At 40.6% G+C, this 22,245-nt stretch overlaps 1 protein-coding gene across 6 annotated transcripts in view; it reads left to right on the top strand.

The window, feature by feature from the left end:
• Window positions 1-22,245, top strand: part of LOC124875194 (inactive ubiquitin carboxyl-terminal hydrolase 54-like) — a 122,721-nt gene that overhangs the window by 70,863 nt on the left and 29,613 nt on the right. For all 6 annotated transcript variants that reach the window (XR_007039991.1, XM_047377179.1, XM_047377177.1 and 3 more), the window contains 7 exons: window positions 1,840-1,922; window positions 4,279-4,384; window positions 11,322-11,468; window positions 18,371-18,520; window positions 19,071-19,263; window positions 19,509-19,691; window positions 21,647-21,866. Coding sequence is in view for 5 of the 6 variants with exons in the window: in XM_047377179.1 (XP_047233135.1) it covers window positions 1,840-1,922; window positions 4,279-4,384; window positions 11,322-11,468; window positions 18,371-18,520; window positions 19,071-19,263; window positions 19,509-19,691; window positions 21,647-21,866 (1,082 nt within the window). In the remaining variant the exon portion in view is untranslated. The remainder of the gene's footprint in view (window positions 1-1,839; window positions 1,923-4,278; window positions 4,385-11,321; window positions 11,469-18,370; window positions 18,521-19,070; window positions 19,264-19,508; window positions 19,692-21,646; window positions 21,867-22,245) is intronic.

Genomic DNA, 22,245 nt, shown 5'->3' on the forward strand with positions numbered 1-22,245 from the left:
AGGAACTGCGATGTCCCTCTCCTCCGACAAGAACAGCGTTGGTTGGTACCCCAGGGAGACCTCAAAAGGTGTGTAGCCGGTGGCAGAGGAGACGTGCGAGTTGTGGGCGTACTCGATCCACCCCAAGTGGGCACTCCATTCAGTGGGGCTGGTTGATGTTACGCACCATAGTGCCGCCTCCAATTCTTGGTTGAGACACTCATTTGACTGGGGTGATGTCCCGAAGTCAGTGCCACCTTTGTCCCCAAAGCATCACAGAAATGTCTCCAGACCCGGGAAGTGAACTGAGTGCCCCTGTCGGACAACAGACAACTGGGGATGCCATGCAGGCGGAAGACATGTTTGACCACCAACTTTGCTGTCTGGAGAGCCGACGGCAGCTTCCTGTGTGGGACCAGGTGGCAGGCCTTGGAGAATCGATCGACTATAGTCATTATTATAGTCATTTCATGAGAGTTCGGCAGGCCTGTAACAAAATCCAAAGCTACGTGAGACCAGGGTCACTTGGAGAGGTTAAGAGGCTGGAGCAGGCTCGCGGGGGGTTGATTGGGGGTTTTGCTTCTGGCGCAGGTAGCGCAGGCATTGACATACTCCCTGATGTCTTTATACATGGACGGCCACCAATAACGCCTGGAAACTGCAGCGACGGTTCTACTGACTCCTGGATGGGCAGAGAACTTGGCTGTATGGAACCAGCAGATCAATCTGGACCGTACTGAGGCCGGAATGTAGGTCCGTCCAGGGGGCCCAGTGCCCGGCCCTGGATCGTCAGGGAGGGCTCGCCGCACCAGGTTCTCTACCTCCCAGGTTAAGGAGCCAACAGTACAGCTTGGTGGCAAAATGGGCTCGGCCTGTTTTTCCCCAGGGCTGAACTGGCGGGACAGAACATCGGGTTTAAGGTTCTTGGAACCAGGCCTAAAAGAAATAGACACATTAAAGCAGGAAAAAAAAGTGACCAACGTGATTGACGGGCATGAAGACGTTTAACTGACTGAATGTAAGACAAGTTCTTGTGGTCTGTCCAAACCAGCACAGGATGTTCGGCGCCCTCCAGCCATTGCCTCCACTCCTCCAGGGCCAGTTTGATGGCTAGCAGCTTCCCGTCACCCACCTGGTAGTTCTGTTCGGCGGGGGTCAGTCGTCGTGAGAAGAAGGCCCTCCCAATCAACAACCCCAAGATGTACGAGATCTTACCCTCATCATGTGGAAAAGATCGGGGGGACCGGTTGAACACTAGTGTGCACTGGAGTAGAAATCCACGGCAACCTCCCACCTCTCCGGAGAACTTATCCGGATTAGGTGAGATGATGTCACGAGAGACAAGTTGCTGTTGAGGTGCCAAACGCTCAGCAGCGCCCCCCACAGGTGCGGCGGGCTCAGGGCTACAGGTGCGTTGGAACAGAGATTCCAGATGCTCTAATTGCTGGTTAGTCTGCCACTGCTGATCTAGGAGGGTTTGGAGGGTGGAACCGTGCGTATTAACACGTAACAGTGTTAAAAGCAGGCAGCAGATGACTCCAGATCCTGACATACGTTTTTAAAACCATTTTATGGGAAAGCATGTCCTCGGACCCCCACCAGTCCAACTTAGAAGTGTACATCCCATATTCCAATTTCTGCACCAGTTCTGGCCCAGCAAAGAGTGCCAGTGCTTTGTCAGATTAAACAGAAACAGCCCTGCTTTGCAAGTTCTGGCTCTTGTTAAGCTCCAGAACATGCTTGGTAGAAAAATAACTTAAATCATTATGTGATTTAACATTTGATGGACCCTAATGAGAAAATAATTATAAGAGAAAATGATGTCCTGTAATGAATCCCAGGATGTCTTTCTTCTGACAGTGTGTCTGCAGCAGCTGTGGAGCCTCATCGGACCCCCTGCCCTTCATTCAGATGGTTCATTACATCTCCACCACGTCCCTCTGGTAAGTCCAAACCTGCTCCTACACACAACACACACACACACACACACACACACACACACACACACACACACATGCATGTGAATTCACACGATGCAGTAAATCTGGAAGCAAGCTGGGGCTTAATCACGACAGTAAAAGAAGGTACAGCGCGTTCTTCACTTCCCTGCATGAGTCCCGGACAAACGCTGAGCAAAATCACACATGAACATGTAAGCTCATACATCTTGCACACGCTCATGCATATGCAAGAGCAGGTGAGCATGTGCGTAATGAATCCCAAATGTGAATAAAGGAACGTCCAGGCAAATCCCCACACAGGGAATATTTGTGTTACATTAAAATCTACCACACTCCAAGTTAATGAAATAAGAAACTTGGTAGCAATCAATCAGTTGCACCAAGGGAGTAACAAAAATCTATAAGCAAAACAGTGAAGCAGAACAACCAAATGAGAAAATTAAGCAAAACATCCATACATATCCCTTTTGTAAATAATCAAAAAACGAATGCAGGGTGAAAATACAAATAAACAGGTAGTTCCAGCACAAAGAAGCAGCTCTCTCTGTGTTTGTGCCTGTTAACACAGCCAGGCTATTTTTAACCTTACCAAGGCCTGCTGTTTACAGCCCAGAAAGCAAAAAAGTCAGCACAAGTAAGATAATCCAAAAGTAACAAAAGGAGAGAAAAAAATATGTGGTTCAAGCACAGCTCAGACATAAGTAAACAGAAATATGAGTGTCTTCCTGGCTGCTGTGGTTGTATTGCATTTTTGCTGTTTTCCTAAAAGAGAGCAGTAAAGAGGTTTATGTCAGCAGGGAGGGAATGAGGAAGAGAAGGAAGAGAGATTTAAATTGGTATTCTTATAATAATACTCACAAACTCTCACAGGTGGACCTGAGCCTGAGTCAAACCTGGTAATTTCTAATTCACACAGAGGAATAATATATGTATGAGTTTGTCATTCACATGTGTTGAAAACAGATAAATGTAGATTAGTGCTGCCTGGCTTCCCACACCTCTCATCATGTTTAAATTCCAAATTTTCACTGGATCAACTTTCCAGATCTGATATTATTAGACAATTGTTAAAGCATAAATAGAAAAAGTTAACTTTAAATTATGGATGAATGGATGGATAATAAACGGATAAATGGACTAACACATATTATTTGAGTCAGTCATCTGAATTCCTGTCTCAGTTTTTTGCAAAGCTTTGATCTGCCATTACATACTTTATCCTTTATGTATTCAAAGACTATAAATATAAGACATACTAAGTGCAGCATTTAAAGTCAGCCAGTCATTTTCTACCACTTCTTCTATAGTGGGTTAAAGCTGGCGCATATCTCCAGCAGTCTGTGGCAGGAGGCGGAGTACACCCTGGACAGGTTGCCAGTCCATCACAGGACAACACAGAAACAAACAACCATGCACACACTTATTCACACCTAAGGGCAATGTAGAAAGACTAGTTAACAGTTATGTTTTTGGACTGTGAGAGGAAGCTGGAAAACCTGGAGAGGACACATGCATGCACGGGGAGAACATGCAAACTCCATGCAGAAAGAGTTGAACTCAGGACCTTCTTGCTGCAAGGCAACAGTGCTACTAACTATGCCACCGTGCAGCCCAGCATTTAAAGTATTTATTTCATTTTTTCTGAAACAACAGACTCTGTATGTATTCCCAATAGAATGCAGCTCTGTCACATTAACCCCGAGATTTCCTAAAGACTCTAAACATTTCCAAATTCAGCATGTTCCATGAGGTTGAATCTCAGAAGGACAAAACTTGCTTTTCTCTGTTTACTCTCCCTGTTATCTGCTGAAAGTCTCGCTCTTTCACAGCCTGAATAAACTGCAGACATGTCTCGTCATGTAGAAAAATCAGTTTCCTTTTAAACATCTTCTTACATCTCTGAGCTAAATCTGACTTCTTTATAAACACCTTGACAGGTGTTGATGTCAGGATGACCTGTTAGAGCTTAGGTATGGTGCGTTTGTTAAAAAGATAAAAATATGATTTTAGAGTTTCTGACTGATGGTCTCAGATTCTGGTCAGATTCATCTCTGAAACTTTCGATTTTTTCCTGTGGGGATTTCTTTTCTCTCTTATAGTGAATGGGGGAAAAGCCAATGGCAGTATTCCAGGATCAGCATAGCAGCCAAATATTTATGGCTTAACATTTTTGGTATTTCTATAATAGGTTCATGACTACCGGTGAAAGCAAATACAAGCAGAAATATTGAATGTCAAACATAGGTTCAACGATCTTTATTTCTGCTTGCTGATTGGTGTAAGGCTTTCAACAACAAAGTGTGTGATTTATTTTATTCCTTTGTGTAAACTGCTGCAGTAACCAGGCAGTGAGGATGCTAGAGTGCAGAGAGAAACCCACACCGGACATGTTTGGAGAGCTGCTCCGCAACGCCAGCAACATGGGAGATCTGCGCAACTGCCCCGTAAGATCATAAACACTTTACTCATTGATTACGCAAGACAGTATTGTTAACTTCAGAGAGTATACATTTCCAACTGAACAATATCATAGTCAATCGATCTGTATGAAAGATGTATTTGTCTTTGAACAGTGAAATAGTAAAGAAAAATGTATTAACTAATCGTGTGTGAAAATGGCCTGAGATTTACTCTGCAGCTTCTTGCAGGTGGCTTGGCTAAACTCTGCATTTAAAAGTGTGTATCTGGAAATGAAGTGTTTACTTTTGGTTTATTGGTGCTGTACTCTGAGGAGGAGCGGCTGCACAGCAGATCAGCGTTTTGTGTGACACAGACCAGATGTTTTTAAAGCCAGAATCAATGGAACATATCATACATCCATCTCCTTTTAAACTATGACAAGTTTCTGATGATGAACAGAGATTTTTTATCCACTGTAATGAGATCAGTAAAGGTATGGATCATAGATATTGAAGCCAAACAGTATTATTAAAGCTGAAATGCCACAACTTGCAGAGGATCATTTCTTTTTATGTATTTATTTAATCTTTTACTTTAGAAGATCATTTCTTATTAGCAGAGTTGAAAATAATATGACTATATTATGATGATTTGCCCTTTACTCTTATTTTTATTCCATATTAGGGAGAAATAATTTTAAAATAGAGTTTCCTAGTTGTTAGCATGATGGACAATAAGTAGTAGTACAAATAGATTTTTCTGTAAATATTAATATTGTTATTTTTGAAAACACCTTAGGTAATCAAGTCCTCTTTAATTTCTAGGGTTTAACATGTCATGACATTGTAGCAATGACCTGGTGTTTAGGTTTATGTATTGAAATATTCACCTGAAGTGTACAAAACCAAACACCAGATTATAAAATAGAAGAAACCAAAATGGAAAGTTCTGAAAAATGCAGATTCAAGATTCTTTAGAACCATCTTTTGCAGAAATAGCTTTTGAGGAATGAATTTTCTGTTGGCTCCAGTAGTCGGTCATGTCATTGTGAATGAATGTTTATGCAGCGTTACGTTATTGCTTACACAACACAGTTGGGCCAGGCTTGAGCAGTTGGACAGGTGTCCTCATGTTTGGTTGTATTTTGATGTACAGAGGAGTTCATTTTCTAAAAAGAATTAAAGAAGTCCAAATCATTACACCTCCACCACCGTGTTTGGTTGCTGGAATGAGCTGTTTGTGTTGATGTTATTTTTTCCACACTGTGCATTATGGCCGTACATCTCTACTTTGGTTATATCTGGTTATATCTTAGACTTCAAATGGTTCGGAGATTTACTGATGAGTGTTACCAGATAAATGAAAGGCAACAGTTGCTTCTTGACGGTCATTGCTGATGTGTTTCCATTTTCGCATAGTGTTAACAAAACCTGTGTGCTTTAGAGCAGAGAAGAACTTTATGGAGATGGTCAAACTTGCTGTGGAAGCACAAAGGGGGTACTTAGTTTTCAAACATTTCTGTCAAATAAATCGTGACATTGTTGAATCTGTTGTTTGTTTTTATACATTTGAGGTTTGATTAAAAGAATAAAAGACAAGATCATTCGTATTATGTTCTGATCATTTTTCATAGAAAAAGATTTTCATAATTGTTTCCATTGGCTTGTTTTCATAACAGAGTAAAACCAGCCAAAATATAGGCAAGAACATTAGCAGAGATGCAGAGTACGATGTTGCCATGTGAATATGCTTTTGTCCCTTTAAGTGCTCACTGTTAACATTTATTAGATAAAATGGGTGCATGGATGAATTGATCTAATGGGCAAATTAAAAAGCTGATTAGTTTTCATAATTACTTTTATAATTTCTTTGTTTTTCCTCCTTCTCTCTTGACGGCTGTGTGTTACACAGCCCGCAGTTCATTTGCATTTTATTTTCTTCATTAAATTCTATTACTGGAGGTATTCTTCACAGTAATCCATAGTTATCAGTTTTCTCACACCAGGAAATCATGTTTAGGTGTTAAGATGTAGATCAGTTTAAAAAGAGTTTTTTGTTTGTTTTTCCTGAATTAGACACAACATATAGTTTCTGAGGATATTGTATTAAAGGATTTTGAGATAGGTGGAAATAGAAGAAGGGGAATTAAGGATTGTGCGTGCTTCATTTTCTTGTTGCCATATTTCTTGTTTTATGTTGCCACATGGGAAGGTATTACTGTTGACTAGATACAGTTTGCAAAGGTGGGTCTGCACAAAGACCACCTTCTCTGGATATCCAGTTAGTAATATTTTAGAATGTTATTGATAAGTTTATTTATTTCAGTAACTCAATTCACTAAGTGAAACACATTATTTAGATTGATTACAGAGTGATGTTTTCAAGCCTTTATTTCTGTTATGATGATTTTCCGCTTACAGCTTATAAAAACACATTTATGATTAGAATATTACAACAAACCAAAACAAATCATTTTTAATGCAAAAATGTGGGCTCAATGAAAGTATCTTTAATACTGGGTGAAAGATTTCAAATGGTACTTTTAATCTGACAAACAAGTCATATCGGTACGCATATTCTAACTTATTAGACTGAAGAAGCAGCTGTCCCTCTGCTCTTACTGCACCACCACCACCAATGCTTCACCCTTTCTGAGCACATCTTCCAAACTTTGACACTGTGCACACAGAGGCACAGAACCTGTCAGTGTTTATCTTCCATCACCCACAGGGCTGATCTTTTGTTAGTACCACCTTGGGCTTCACTCAAACAAACTAATGGGATTTTTGAGGGAAGTTGTGATTAAAGGAGGAGGTGAAGAACGTCTGTTTGTTTTAAAAGTCCTGAGCAGAATAAACTGGATCCAGTTTAAGGAGGTCCAAATGCAGGTTAGGTTTTGTATAAATTACTGCATCAATGCAGTGTGACATGGACACGATCAGCCTGTAGTTCTGCTGAGGTGTTAAGGAAGTCCAGGTTTCTTTAATAGTGGCTGCAGCTCATCTGCATTGTTGAATTTGGTGTCTCTCATCTTCTTCTTCACAATACTCCACAGATTATTTAATAGGGCAGTCCAGGCACAGTGATACTCTGGCCATTGACCCAGCTTTTTTAAACCACAGTGGACCAACACCAGCAGATGACATGACACCCCAAATTATTACTGACTGTGGAAACTTCATACTGGAGTAAGCAACGTGGATTCTGTATCTCTTCATTCTTCCTCCAGACTCAGGGACCTTGTTTTTCAAATAAATGCAAACTTTAATTTGATCTCAAAAGAGGCCTTTGGACCACTGAGCAACAGTCCAATTTGTTTTCTCCTTAGTCCGGGTAAAACGCGTTTGATGTTTTCTCTGGTTCAGGATTAGTTTAACTGGAGTAATGTGGCAATTGTAGCCCATGTCCTGGTTACATCTGTGTTTGATGGCTTTTTATGTTCTGAGGTCAGCTGCAGTCCACATCTTGTGAATCTTCTATAAACTATTCGCTTTGCTACTCACAAGCCTATGTAGCAAATTACCTTTCCCTACTGTGGCTTTTCCTCCCACTCAACTTTCCATTGATAGACTTGGATGCATCTCTCTGTAAATGGCCTGGATATATTTTTTCAGTGATATTCTAATTTATTGAGATGCATTTATGTTTTATGGGTAACAGTCTAGAAAGCTAAACTTCTATTGAGTTTATAAGGGTAAGGGAGATGACTTTTAATCTTCAAATGTGAAAACTGTGAAGTTAACATCAGAGAAAAGAAGTATCTCAAACTGTTCTTTACTGTGTTTGACCTCTGAGCATTGCGCCTGCTCAGTCGGCAACGCAAATGTAAGGGCAATTTGCAGCCAACAATTATGTGTGAAATGAGAAGCCGTGGCGGTCTGTGCCTTGCATGATAATGGTGTCTGCTAGCTGCTTTTGTGAGAAAAGGCCTATAATCTACCTAAATAGCTGGTGTGCTCACAGCATGTCTCATCAGCTGGACACAAGAAAGAGCTGTTCTCCTTCTTTTTTCTCCAAGGTTTGGAACCATGACTGATAGGAAAGAAACAGGTGTAAACAAAAATAAGACCCCAAAATTCATCCAAACTAGATCTATCATCTGAACTTGTGAAATCCCACACAGGATGTGGTGTTTTTTAAGTTTGATTCAGACCTACATCAGCAGTCTTCTTAGCTGTCAGCACACTGATAAAAGTAAGATTGTCTTATTTTATGGAGCTTTTTGAGTTGTCAGGAACCATGGCCTCCTATTCACTTTGAATAATGCAACAATCAGCATTCTGAAAAGCTATCATATCAGTTGACAAACAACTCTGTTATGTAACTTGCCGTCTTCTGGAAATTTCTGAACATTGAAAGGTCTGAAAGAGCAGCACATTTTTTGTTTTTTTTTGCAGATACATTTTAAGAGATGAGACTGCTCTGATCAATGTGAAGCACAGCGATACCGTTTGTACAGTCAGCTGATAAATGATGTTGTCAGCAACTGAGTGAGGCTGTGTGCCGACCCTGCGTCCTGGGCAAAAAGATAGCCCCTGTCCTGGAGCTGTGCTGCTTGGCTGCCGCCCTCCGGCCTGTATTTGTGTCCCTTTCTGAGAAGTGAAAAGCAGACGCTGGCAAAATACCTTCCTGCCATCTTTGGTGCCAGTGCAGGACGGCTCTCTGCCCACAGAGGGAGCGTTCTGAGTGGGATTGTGCATAATGTGTGTGTGAGTGTTGAGTTTGGCAGAGGATCTGGATGCCGGGGTGTTCTCAGGCTGTTTCCGAGTCAGCTCTGTCTGCTCTGTGTGCATGCTCGCGCGTGTGTGTGTGTGTGTGTGTGTGTGTGTGCAGGCTTTTATTTTAGAGTATGTGTGTGTTTGTACCAGCTCTGCGGTGGGTCATGACTCAAAGGAAGGATTCAGAACACACGGTTCTGAACTCAACAGAAGGCCCGAGGGACAAATACAACTCAGCACAGCACTTTTTTTCCTCTCTGTCGTTCTCTCTTACAATCCTTTTATTATCTCTTTCCTCTTGCCTTCATGTCCACTCCCCATTCTCTTACTGTTCACTTAATTCCTGTATGTATCTGCATATGTATTTGTGTTTGAAACAACTAGATGAAAAAAATAATTTAAGAGATCTCCTTTCATAAATATCCATAGTTTTTAGCATAAAATCATTTAAGAAGTTTGAAATAAGATCAGAAAACAAAAACATAAAATTGTTTTAAAAGCTTTTATTTAAGTACAGAGTTTCAACTAATATCAATACTGCCGGTAAAACCACATCAGACATTGATTACCTTCAAATTATTAAGCATGTTCTGGTTACTGGTATCAAGACACATTGGTATAAATTACAGTATCATCAAAATGTAAATTGTTTCCCATAGTTCAGCTAAAAAAGGTTGTTTATAATCTAGACTCATTACACAAAGAGTAACATATTTCATATTTTGTGAAAGTGTGAAAGTTATTTAAGACCAACTGAAAATATTTCTTTCTTTTTACAGATGAATGGTAGATTGTGGCCTATATAGTAAAGGATCATTAGCTAAAAAGGTACTCACTAAAGAAGCTGGCTCCTGATAGAAGGTTGTATCCAAGAATGTTAATGGAAAGTTGGGTGGAAGAAAACCCTGTGGATAAGGAAGGTAACAAGTAACAAGTATAACTGCAGCAACGATGGGAATGTGAGGCCACTGTTTCTGGACTCAGGGCTTTGGGAGTCCCCATACACACGGACTTACCAGAGACATGGGTTTCTACTGTCGCATTGCTTTTGTCAAGCCACTCTTGAACCAAAGACAACATCAGAAGCGCCTCACCTGGGTTAAGGAGTGCAAGGACCGGGCTGTTGTTCACTGGACTAAAGTTCTTGTTTCAGATTAAAGTAAATTTAGCATTCTATGTGAAAGTCATTGTCCCAGATTTTAAAGAAATAGTGAAGAGGCACAAAACCCTGTAGTTGCTTCAGGTGCAAAATTTCCATAGCCAGCGAGCCCTGTCAGATGCTGGTGTTGGCCCTCTGTGTTTTCTTATGTCCAATGTCAGAACAGCTGTCACACTTCTCTCTGCTAACAAGCTTTATGACATAAAATGCAGAGTTTGAATTCCACAGGACAAACCCTACCACTAAACAACTAACTTTTTGATATCTATTTATAAAAAGAGATGAGATCTATTTTTTTTTTAGAAACATTTTGCGGCTGAGTGTAATAAATGCCACCCAGGCAAAAGAAAAATAGAGTTATATCACATTTTACCCTAAAAAATGTATCATTACAGTATACCTACAATTCAACATATTTTTGATGTTTGAGAAATTCACCACCTCAACTGCATTCAGGTGGGCTATGCTGCATGCAGAGTACCATTAGACATCACATATATACAAGGTTGAGCAAAGACAAAATTGGCCCAAAACTGACCAAAAATAGCCTCTTGACTCCAATGACAAACTGAAGCTGTTTGGAATATGTATAAATGTGGTGATTGGTGGTGTTTCTGAACGTGAAATGTTTCACGTTCTAACAATAAAACATGTTGTTCTAATATCATCTTTTTGATGATTGCAGACTAAATGATCAGGTTTATACAGTATAATTATTATATTGTACGAATGTGTAAGATGTGTGTTATAAAGTGATAAATATGTATATTGTAATACTGACATATATTGTATAAACAAGATGTTAGTACAATAAAGTTTTCAAATTATGAAGTGATATAGCTTTTTAATCTTTTGCAAGGGCGGCAGCTGTACACTTCCCCAAAAAACAGCTCTTTGGATTGTAATATTGTTTTATCAAAATTTGTAGAAAGTTATTCTTCAGATGTATCACTCTGCACTGAGTTTCAACTTTTATTTTTATTTTTTTTATATTTAAATATTTTAAATGCACCTCTATCTACAAAATATATAAAATGCCAGAAGCGTAAAGTTTAAATGTTCTTTTTTACCACGATGAATTAATCCTGTCTCTCTTCATCACAGAGTAACTGTGGGGAGGTGCTGCGTATCCACCGGGTGCTGATGAACTCACCAGAAATCGTGTCCATCGGGCTGGTGTGGGACTCGGACCACTCTGACCTAGCAGAGGACGTCATCCACAGCCTGGGAACATGCCTCCGTCTGGGAGATGTAAGAGGCTCATTTTGTCCTCTCCATTAACTAACATATGTTACGCATGCCTATGTGAGCGCTCAAGCAAGTGCATGCAAGCTGACAGTTACAGAGATATGATTTTTTTAGTAGAGGACTGCAACAAAACTGGCCCAACTAACAAGTGTTAGCTACTTCACAATCTACGATCAGCTTGCTATGCATAGATTTGGGAATGTTCTTTCCAGAATATGCACCATCTCTCCCTCAGCGTTCTTTTAATTTGTTATTCATGACCATTTTGATTGCAGTATTTGGAGCTCTTTGCATACGTATGGTGATATGCATGACTCTTTCAGAATCTGAACTTTGGCCACTGAATAAAATTAATAAAACACAATATTTTGGTTAAAGTACACATATCATAATTTTTTTGACCGGAAAGCCTACAAATCTTGAATTACAAATAAATAAATCACAAAAGTGCCTTTTGAGTCATGCCCGTCTTAAACAGGAGGGTGTTGCAATTTGTGGATGATGACTTGCTGTCTGCAATAACACCTGGAAATTTTCAAAAGTAACCACAGAATGATTTTCCTGACAAAAAAGGCCTAAAAAATATGTCGAATGGACATATATCCACTAAATTAAGACAGAGAAAGAAGATGGAATAAATACTTTTGCTAACATCTGGAAACGTGTAGGAAATGTGAATGAGCTCCATAAAAGTAAATCAGTGAAGAGGACGGATTTCTCCTTACCCACAGTTGGAAAATATTTCTGTCCAAGCCAAACCTGAAGGATGAGGACACAACACAGTTCATGCTATGGCTCAGATTGTTCAAGCAGAGTCAACAGCCAGACCACCGAGGCTGTTGCAGGTGTTATACAGGTCCTTCTCAAAATATTAGCATATTGTGATAAAGTTCATTATTTTCCATAATGTCATGATGAAAATTTAACATTCATATATTTTAGATTCATTGCACACTAACTGAAATATTTCAGGTCTTTTATTGTCTTAAAATGGATGATTTTGGCATACAGCTCATGAAAACCCAAAATTCCTATCTCACAAAATTAGCATATTTCATCCGATCAATAAAAGAAAAGTGTTTTTAATACAAAAAACGTCAACCTTCAAATAATCATGTACAGTTATGCACTCAATACTTGGTCGGGAATCCTTATGCAGAAATGACTGCTTCAATGCGGCGTGGCATGGAGGCAATCAGCCTGTGGCACTGCTGAGGTCTTATGGAGGCCCAGGATGCTTCGATAGCGGCCTTTAGCTCATCCAGAGTGTTGGGTCTTGAGTCTCTCAACGTTCTCTTCACAATATCCCACAGATTCTCTATGGGGTTCAGGTCAGGAGAGTTGGCAGGCCAATTGAGCACAGTGATACCATGCTCAGTAAACCATTTACCAGTGGTTTTGGCACTGTGAGCAGGTGCCAGGTCGTGCTGAAAAATGAAATCTTCATCTCCATAAAGCTTTTCAGCAGATGGAAGCATGAAGTGCTCCAAAATCTCCTGATAGCTAGCTGCATTGACCCTGCCCTTGATAAAACACAGTGGACCAACACCAGCAGCTGACACGGCACCCCAGACCATCACTGACTGTGGGTACTTGACACTGGACTTCTGGCATTTTGGCATTTCCTTCTCCCCAGTCTTCCTCCAGACTCTGGCACCTTGATTTCCAAATGACATGCAGAATTTGCTTTCATCCGAAAAAAGTACTTTGGACCACTGAGCAACAGTCCAGTGCTGCTTCTCTGTAGCCCAGGTCAGGCTCTTCTGCCGCTGTTTCTGGTTCAAAAGTGGCTTGACCTGGGGAATGCGGCACCTGTAGTCCATTTCCTGCACACGCCTGTGCACGATGGCTCTTGATGTTTCTACTCCAGATTCAGTCCACTGCTTCCGCGGGTCCCCCAAGGTCTGGAATTGGCCCTTCTCCATAATCTTCCTCAGCGTCTGGTCACCTCTTCTCGTTGTGCAGCGTTTTCTGCCACACTTTTTCCTTCCCACAGGCTTCCCACTGAGGTGCCTTGATGCAGCACTCTGGGAACAGCCTATTCGTTCAGAAATTTCTTTCTGTGTCTTACCCTCTTGCTTGAGGGTGTCAATAGTGGCCTTCTGGACAGCAGTCAGGTCGGCAGTCTTACCCATGATTGGGGTTTTGAGTGATGAACCAGGCTGGGAGTTTTAAAGGCCTCAGGAATCTTTTGCAGGTGTTTAGAGTTAACTCGTTGATTCAGATGATTAGGTTCATAGCTCGTTTAGAGACCCTTTTAATGATATGCTAATTTTGTGAGATAGGAATTTTGGGTTTTCATGAGCTGTTTGCCAAAATCTTCCGTATTAAGACAATAAAAGACCTGAAATATTTCAGTTAGTGTGCAATGAATCTAAAATATATGAATGTTAAATTTTCATCATGACATTATGGAAAATAATGAACTTTATCACAATATGCTAATATTTTGAGAAGGACCTGTATGTAAGCACAAAGTTTATTGGGTTGGAAGATGCTTTCCTCTACCAATAATTTGCAGGAGCAATTTTTTTCTCAATGTCTGATAGAAAATATTTTACCTTTCCTTCCAAACATCACATGTTACATTAGCTTAAAGTGCTAGCAACTGTAATGTTATTGTTATTAAACACTGTTCTATGCGGTATTTCATGCATATAAACAGCGTTGAAACCTCTCGTCTTATAAACACAGAAAAGTAGTAAATGTATGACTGATTAAATGTTTCATAAATAATAAAGAACTGCTAAAAACAGTCAAAGTAAGAACGTTTTACTGATGCAAGTAGCAACTATCTTGAATGCAGACGTCGGGTATGGTTGTGTTGCCCCAAACTTCCAACTTGTAATTCCAAGTTTGCGTTCTGGTTGAAATTTCCTACTTGGAAACTATGACTTCAAATGGAACACAGACTGGGTCCGCCACATTGCACTTTTAAATCCCATGGTTGCTTGCTAGTTTGTTCAATCTCAAGCTATTGCATCCAGGCAAGATTTCTTCTGACCTTCTTTCTGGATAAATTCCCATATAAATCTTCACTCTTAAATTAAAATTCCTGTTTGTCTTGGGTAAACATTGTGTAATGCATCTTTGCCCAAGTTCAGTGCTCCAAATGTAACATTCTCAATCTACCACAAGTTTTGGCTTTGTTCATATTTCTCTATTTCTATCAAATAAATTAATGTAACTATCATTAGCTATAATCCTGAACATGGCTGAAAAGAAAATGTTTTAAAAGATGGTATATGCCCTGTAAAGAAAGTATATAGGTTGTGGGAGTTTGATAATTATTTTACCTAAATTATACAAATGTTAGGATTTTTCTTTGCTCTAAAATAGATTTCACTTTCTGTTTTATGACTTAAACACAGCAAAGTAAAAGGAGAATTTAGTTTGATCGATTAAATTCAGATTTGGTTATTGCCAATACATATTTAGATCATTATTATAACATGAAAACATCATTCCCAGTGTTAAATATTAAATTGTTCTTTTTTTTCCAAGTTGTTTTATTACAAAGTGAAAGGCTGATAAAAAGTACTGAATGGCAATGAAACTAATGCGACATATGGCAGCAAAAATGAACACTTGGTAGGATTTATTGCAAAACACATGGACCTTGGAAACAGTCGAGCTTTAAGCCTGTAACATAAGGTTTAGAAATAATTATAGTCATACTTTTGAACAAGAGATTTGTTTGGGTAAATGAGTTATGCTGCCTACAATAAAAGCAACCAGCTCAAAAATAACATTACTGATTTCTGAGATGAGAAACCAACATGTCAGTCTTTAAATCTTCCTTTCACCTACTTATTAAAAGGCTAAAAGCAGAAGTTTAATAAATAAAGAATTTAGTGATCAATGTATTATCAGAGTTACCTAAATTCAGATTTCTTTCAGATATTTATTGATCACTCAGGCCTTCACTGAAATTTTGAGTTATTATAACAAACTAAATAGACTTAAGGGGGGAAGAAAAGAGTGGATTAAGAATAAAAAATTTCAGAATCACCTTTTTTTCTTCTGCTTTTCACACAAGAACCAACATAATATAAGAGGAAAAGAGAGCTTACTTGGTCTGGAGTCTGTGCAGTTTTCGCACTCCTGTCTTTTGGATTGGATCAAGGGAAAATCTTCGCACAAACAGCTGTTGTTTCAGCTGGAAGCTCACTCAGAGAACTGAAGGCCTTCAGTGCTGACACGTCTTTAGGGTATTCTGGTGATTCCCTGCGTTGTATTTGGAAACAGGTGATGCGGTCAAAGATAGTCAGTAAGAGACACTGAACACATTGAACAAAATCTTTCCAGGAACTTCAATCAAATATTGGACGATGCTAATAAAAACACTTGAACAAAAATGAAGCTAAACAGGATTGTCATTCCTGGCTCTGACTAGGCCCAGTAAAACTTCTTCCTGGTTCAAGGGTTTGTCCTATTTGTCTGGGTTACAGCTCCATTTTTCTCATGAGCCAACATTTTCCAGGGAAGGAGACATCACAAGGTACAGATCAACCAATCAGAGACATTCTTTCGAACATTTAACTCTCAGACCCCAGAGAGCCAAAAATTTATACATACTTTCTTGTAGATAAATCTATCTTCTGACTGAAGTTGTTTCCAAGTCAATATGTATTTGTTCTAAAGAATGAAAGGACAAGTTAAGATTGCAGAATTTAACAAACAAATCAATATTTAATGGTAACTAACCATGGGTTATTTTAAAAGATTTTCCAAATTTCCAATTGCTTTTATTTCAAACAGAAAGCAACAATTATTCCCTCTCCTGCTGAAACAAACAGCCAAATGGGAAACATGGACTTCTTTTCTCTCAGGCAGCTGACTGGCAGAGTTCAGTAACACTATGCTCCAAACAGCTGAAAGAAAACTCAGGACATTCTGGCGCTTTTTCTGTCATCTGATTACAAGAACTTTAAGCCGTAGAACCAAAAGATGTAAAATATCAGTAGTTTTGAAACTGTAACTTTTAAAAACCTCTGTATACCTTGATAGCTGTAACTGGTCTATGCCAAGTGAACACTCACAATGCAAGCACATTCTGTACATTGATAAATTAATCCACAGAATTTAAGTACCGAATGTGCATGGTCAGTCTCTAGAAACAAACCTGAAAACGGGTGAATCAAGGAACATACAGCAAAACACAGGATTGTCCAACATCTCTTCTCATGCAGCTTTTACTCCACACTCATACACGCCCACTCTCATCACATGTTTGACCTCTGTTGCTCTGTGTCATAAATGAGTAACGCTGATGCATTTTAATTCTGCTGTAACATCTCCAGCAGCATTCTGAAATGATATGTATGAATAATGGATTAGTCAACATGAATATGTGTTATAGTGAGTCAAGTTTTTTTCCCCTCCATCTCTCTGTCTCTTCTTGCGGCTCTCTTCCCTCGTTTTCATCGTGTGGTTGTGGGATGAAACCTAGCTGTTGGATACAAATCTGGGGAATCGTCTATTGAATTTCCCTCTTGTGTTTAGGAGTTAAAAGGGAATCCATCTGCCTCTCATTTCCCGTCTCCTCCCACCACAGCTTCTACTTTCAGGCTTCCTGTCTTCTGCACCTGTTTCCTAAAACCACTTCTATGCTCTTATATTCTTCATATTGGATCATTTTGCTGCTGAAACAAAAAGTCTGCTATATTAAATAGATTTTTCACTATCCATTATTACTGTGAGTCATTTTGCAAATAAAATGCAGAAAACATTCTTGCTGCAGCTGGTAAAACTGATAGTATTAGTTGCTGTTCTCAGCTCTAAGTTCTTGCAAAGTTAATGTCTGACTTCTCTGGAGTCTGCAGGGAAAATAGGAGTGATTTGCACTGTGAAAATTATTTTTAAGACTAATGAGTTGCTGAACTGAAGCTTATAGCCCCATGCATACAGGTTACGTAAAAGTACTATTAACGCTACTAACCAGACTTTTCTATGAAGTAAATGAAGTCCACGTTAAATACACTTTGTTGCCTATAGAACAACATGCCAAGAGCAGTTATTGTTTTGTGTTTCTTTCCAAAATCGAGCTTTTAAGTGCACATGCCTCTGGTGATGTCACAAAAGGAATTAAGTAACTGAGTTCTTTTGACTACCTATAGCTTTTTTTTTTTTTAGTACAAGTTCTTAATCAAATTCTTACTTCAATAATGTTTACTTGTACTTAGCTGTAGCAAAATGTCTGAGCTGTTTGTAAAAACATGGGGTGGATTTTAAGAAAATGAAAAAAGCAGTTTCTGAAGAGCACCAGGACAGACTAGAATGGCCTGGTTTCATTGTCAAAGATCTTAAGCGATCAGTTCAAGCCAAGTTGTTATGAAGACCAAATCCTCTGGTCGATAAGTTCTTTTAAGATTTTCAAGTCTCAACAACATCTCCTACAGCAATGCTTGTTCCACTGAAAATGATCTCTGGTAAGATCATTTTCTATAACGAGCCCAATCCTGCCCGTTAGGCCCACCGTGCATGCACCTGCAGTACAAACCTTATGCTGATGGTCCACATAAGATACAAAATAAACGTGCATAATCTGTAATTCTAAATGCAAAACCCCATTACGATGCTTGCAGTTGAAGAAACCGCTTTTTCAAAGGGTGCGGTTACTTTTGCAAGGTATTGTAAATCTTCAGGTCATCGCTTGGATATGTGAATCCATTCTACTTGAAAAAGCTGGAGCTTGCATGTTGCACTGCGCAGTTCCCTTCCAGTTTGCAGGAAACTTCCCACATGAAGCCCATATATTAGGTGAGCAAAATGTGCCTGTTTTCCTATTAATTAACTCCTTTGTAACCCCCCCACTCTGCCGCCTACGGCACACCTCTCCCTGATGTCCCCCCTCCCTTCCTGTCTGCTCCCTCCTCCTCCTCCTCCTCTATCTCTCTCCATAGTTGTTCTACCGTGTGACAGAGGAAAGGGCTCGCCAGGCAGAGCTCTATTTGGTGGGCATGGTGTGCTACTACGGCAAGCACTACTCCACCTTCTTCTTCCAGACCAAGATACGCAAGTGGATGTACTTTGACGACGCGCATGTCAAAGAGGTGAGACAATTTCTTCCTTCTTCTTTTTGGGTGTCCTGATACTGCAGAGTGAGGAAGCTGCACTGTACGGCATCTGCTGCATCCTCAGCTGTGCCGGTGAGAGCAGGAAGGACAGAAACTCTGCTGTGTCTTAGTTTAAGTGCTGCATGGCCTGGCTTCTTGCTGCACTGAGGACTGAAAAATAAATTAGAGTTTTATTTTGGGGCGTTGTTTAAGGCTTACCTTTTCTAATCTACGCATTGCACCTGTTCTAATGTTGTATGTGTAAGCATGAGTTTCAGGAAACCTGTGCAAATGGAGATGTCCTTGACTCTTCTATCAGTCATGCTTTACACTGTTTATCACATTAGATGATTGAGTTAATGATAGTGTGACATTATGATTAAATCTTTCAGGACAAACATCAGCACAGACTCATTTTGACCTTCTACTTTTTATTTTTGCACAAAGTTGCACCCTAATTCAGACAGATATATTCCCATCATATATATTTGCACACATCTATGTCTATTTGTCCTTTGGTGCATGTGCTCCCCTGCTGCATCTCTAGATTGGCCCAAAGTGGAAGGACGTAGTGTCTCGCTGTATTAAAGGCCACTACCAGCCCCTGCTGCTGCTCTACGCTGACCCCCGTGGGACGCCTGTGATACTGCAGGAGAGCCCCAACCCTTGTACTGGCTCCAACCCACAGCTGGAGCTCCAGCACTGCAGCAGCAAGGCTGGTTACGACAGTGAGGACTCAGGTACAACAAAGAAGAACACTCTGCTGCACATCACATGGGATTTTACTCCACACTCGTACATTTTGTCTTTATCAGTTGCTTCCATGAGACAATTCAATTATAATGCTCTGACCTTCAGTGCTATAATCTAACCTCTGCTTGTGTTTGCTGCTGGAGGCTGGGTTTGTTTTTCTGGCCTTTGACTGGAAACAGACTGTGAGGGTACAGGATTACTCAAAAAGGGTTGCCTGTCCTTTACCTTTTAGGTCGGGAGCCATCTATATCCAGCGACACTCGCACCGACTCCTCGACTGACAGTTCGAGCCACCACACGTCCCGCAGCCGACCACTGCACCAGTCCACAGGCAGCCGGCTCTCCAGTGAATCCCAGACCACAGTGGTCTGTAACTACGACATTGGCACACCGCCACTCGGTGCTGACGCTGGAGGTAAAACTACAAAGATAGAGGCATGTAATCTCTCTCAGCTTCTCTTTGCATTCACACTCAATATCTTTTGGGTCAAAATCTCTGTTGAAAAGGTCGCCCATAGATAGCATTAATAAGAGAAGCAGCCAAGAGGCCCATGGTATCTCTGGATAAGCTGCAGAGCTCCATAGGTGAGATGGGAGAAACTATCCACAGATCAGCTATTAGCTCCACACTTATAAATAGAAGAGCCTCTGGAAGAAAGCCATTCTACATCTTGTTTGCAGTTTGCCACAAGACATATGAAGGGATTCTGACAACATGTAGAAGAAGGTGTTCTGCTTAGATGGGACCAACATTAAATGTTAATGGTCTAGATGCAGAAGGCTATGTGTGGCAACAAACTAACATTGCACATCACCCCATCTCCACAGACAAAACAAGTGCCCCTTTTCCACTGGCTCGATTTGGCCCTTATTGACTCCACTCGGCTCGCTTTGCTAGCGTTTCCATTATTGTTTTTCCCGTACCGGTACCTACTTTTTTGGTCCCTCCTCCTGAGCAGGTAGGACCGGGGCTGAGTAGGGACTACATGTGACGTGACCAGACTGCTGTTCACTGATAGGCTGTGGGAGGAGGAGAAATGAGAAGGCTTTCATTGAGACAGTGCAGGGAAAAGTTAATAAAACTCAAGAGCATCTTCAATAATATGAAGGACCACAGTGGCCGGAGCAGGCCATACATGTAATTTTATCATTTACGGGTCATAAACCATGCCTGAAGGCAGACTGTGGGAGGAAAAAGGACAAATCACCTTTCTGAATTACATGCAGGCAGAGCGCTGTATGTAATATCCTAAACCAGCTGATCACACATAAAATCAATTGTTCAGAGGCACAAACATAACCCCCAAAACACACAAAACAAAACCACCATGAAACAACGTGTTTGGTTCGGAAATTTATTTACGGTCCTTTAGCGAACCAGCGTCTGCAGGAGGAGGGAGCCAGCAGAGAGCAGCTGCCCGTAATCAGACTGCCTGCATCGGATCAAACGGGAGGATGAGCCTGCTGAATCTGCAGAGCACAAATATGCAATATCCAACCTAAAACTAACTTCAAAGGTCAAAAGGTTTGCGCTTTTAAGTCCTTTTCCTTGTGATTGCCATGAATAAGACTAAAACTTCTTCATAAAGCCCAAAATTGTAACTTCTTCAGGCAAACCTTGGAGCTTCACCATCCAGACAGCAGTGTCTCTCCTCTCTGCTTCTGCTGCCCCACCCCCCTAGACTGCACAAGTCTAAAGACTGGGCAATAAATCAGCCTCAAGATTTGCATAGCTGGTGGACGCATACTCCAAAAGACTTGCAGGTGTAACTGCAGCGACATAGGACCAACTTCGGGAGGGCCGAATACAAATGCATGCCACACTTTTTAGATTTCCATTTGGAAAATCATCGGAGAACTATGTACCATTTCCCTTCCACTTCACTTTTTGCCCTACTTAGTGGTGCATTGTTGGCGTTGCCCATAAAAGTGCATTGAAGTTTCTGGTTGTAATTTGATAACATGGAAAAAAGTCCAAAAGGTCTGAATAGTTTAGCATTTAACTGTACATCACAATTGAATTCAATTGAATTCAAGAAGACTATTAATCCCAAAGGGAATTAAATAATAATAATAATAATGTGTCTTTGGGTTAACAGTTTAAAAAAGCTATTATACATGAGTTGTTGCTGTCTTTCTGGGCATAATAGAGTTTACTTAGCAGTAACACTTGTTGATTTAGTTAGGAGCAAACAAAGGTCAGTTTGTACTGATCTGTGTCACTGCAGATTCTTCAGGTTGTTTAGCTCATTGGTGCAAATTCCCACATTTATTTGCACTGCTGCCTGCATAATTGCTCCCTGTGGGATAAATAAAACTCTTATTGGTTTTACTTGCTTCTCCTCTCCCTCCCTTTTCTCCCACGCTCAGAGTCAGCAGTGGAGGCTCCAACCCACCACCCCTCCCCTCCCCTTCAGGAGTTCAAGGAGACGGCAGTCTTCCTCCTGTCTTCACGCAGGCCCCTCACCTCCTCCTCCTCCTCCTCCCGCCCTCTTTCGTCCTCATCTTCATCAGGAGTTGGAGGCTGCGAGGGCGGGGCTGGGGGGCCCCACTGGGAGGATGAAAGCACGAGCAGTGAGAGCAAGTCCAGGTACATCAATAATAATACCAATCAGCTTAAGATGTCCTGATGTTGAATTCACTCGTAGACCATGTGAAAGTGTTTGGGATCAGATTAAATGCTCTCTTATTGAGTCACTTCCTTAGTATGTCTGTTGAAAGGACTGAGGCTAAATCACATTTCACCTCATGTTTTGCACATTTGCTATGGGTTCAACACAGCCCTGCTTCTTCTGTGCTTTACAATTAGGACTAAAGAGCCTGTCTGGAAACAATGGTACATGTTATACCTCTATAAGTATTTTTACAAGCACAAAGACCATTGAAAGCTGAGAGTGAGAGAGAAAGAAAGCTGATACACCTTAAAAGCTATTTGAGACGTACGAATACAAAATGCACATGTATGAAAT

The sequence above is a fragment of the Girardinichthys multiradiatus genome, chromosome 10 (genome assembly GCF_021462225.1).
Source record: "Girardinichthys multiradiatus isolate DD_20200921_A chromosome 10, DD_fGirMul_XY1, whole genome shotgun sequence".
NCBI classification, from domain to species: Eukaryota; Metazoa; Chordata; class Actinopteri; order Cyprinodontiformes; family Goodeidae; genus Girardinichthys; species Girardinichthys multiradiatus.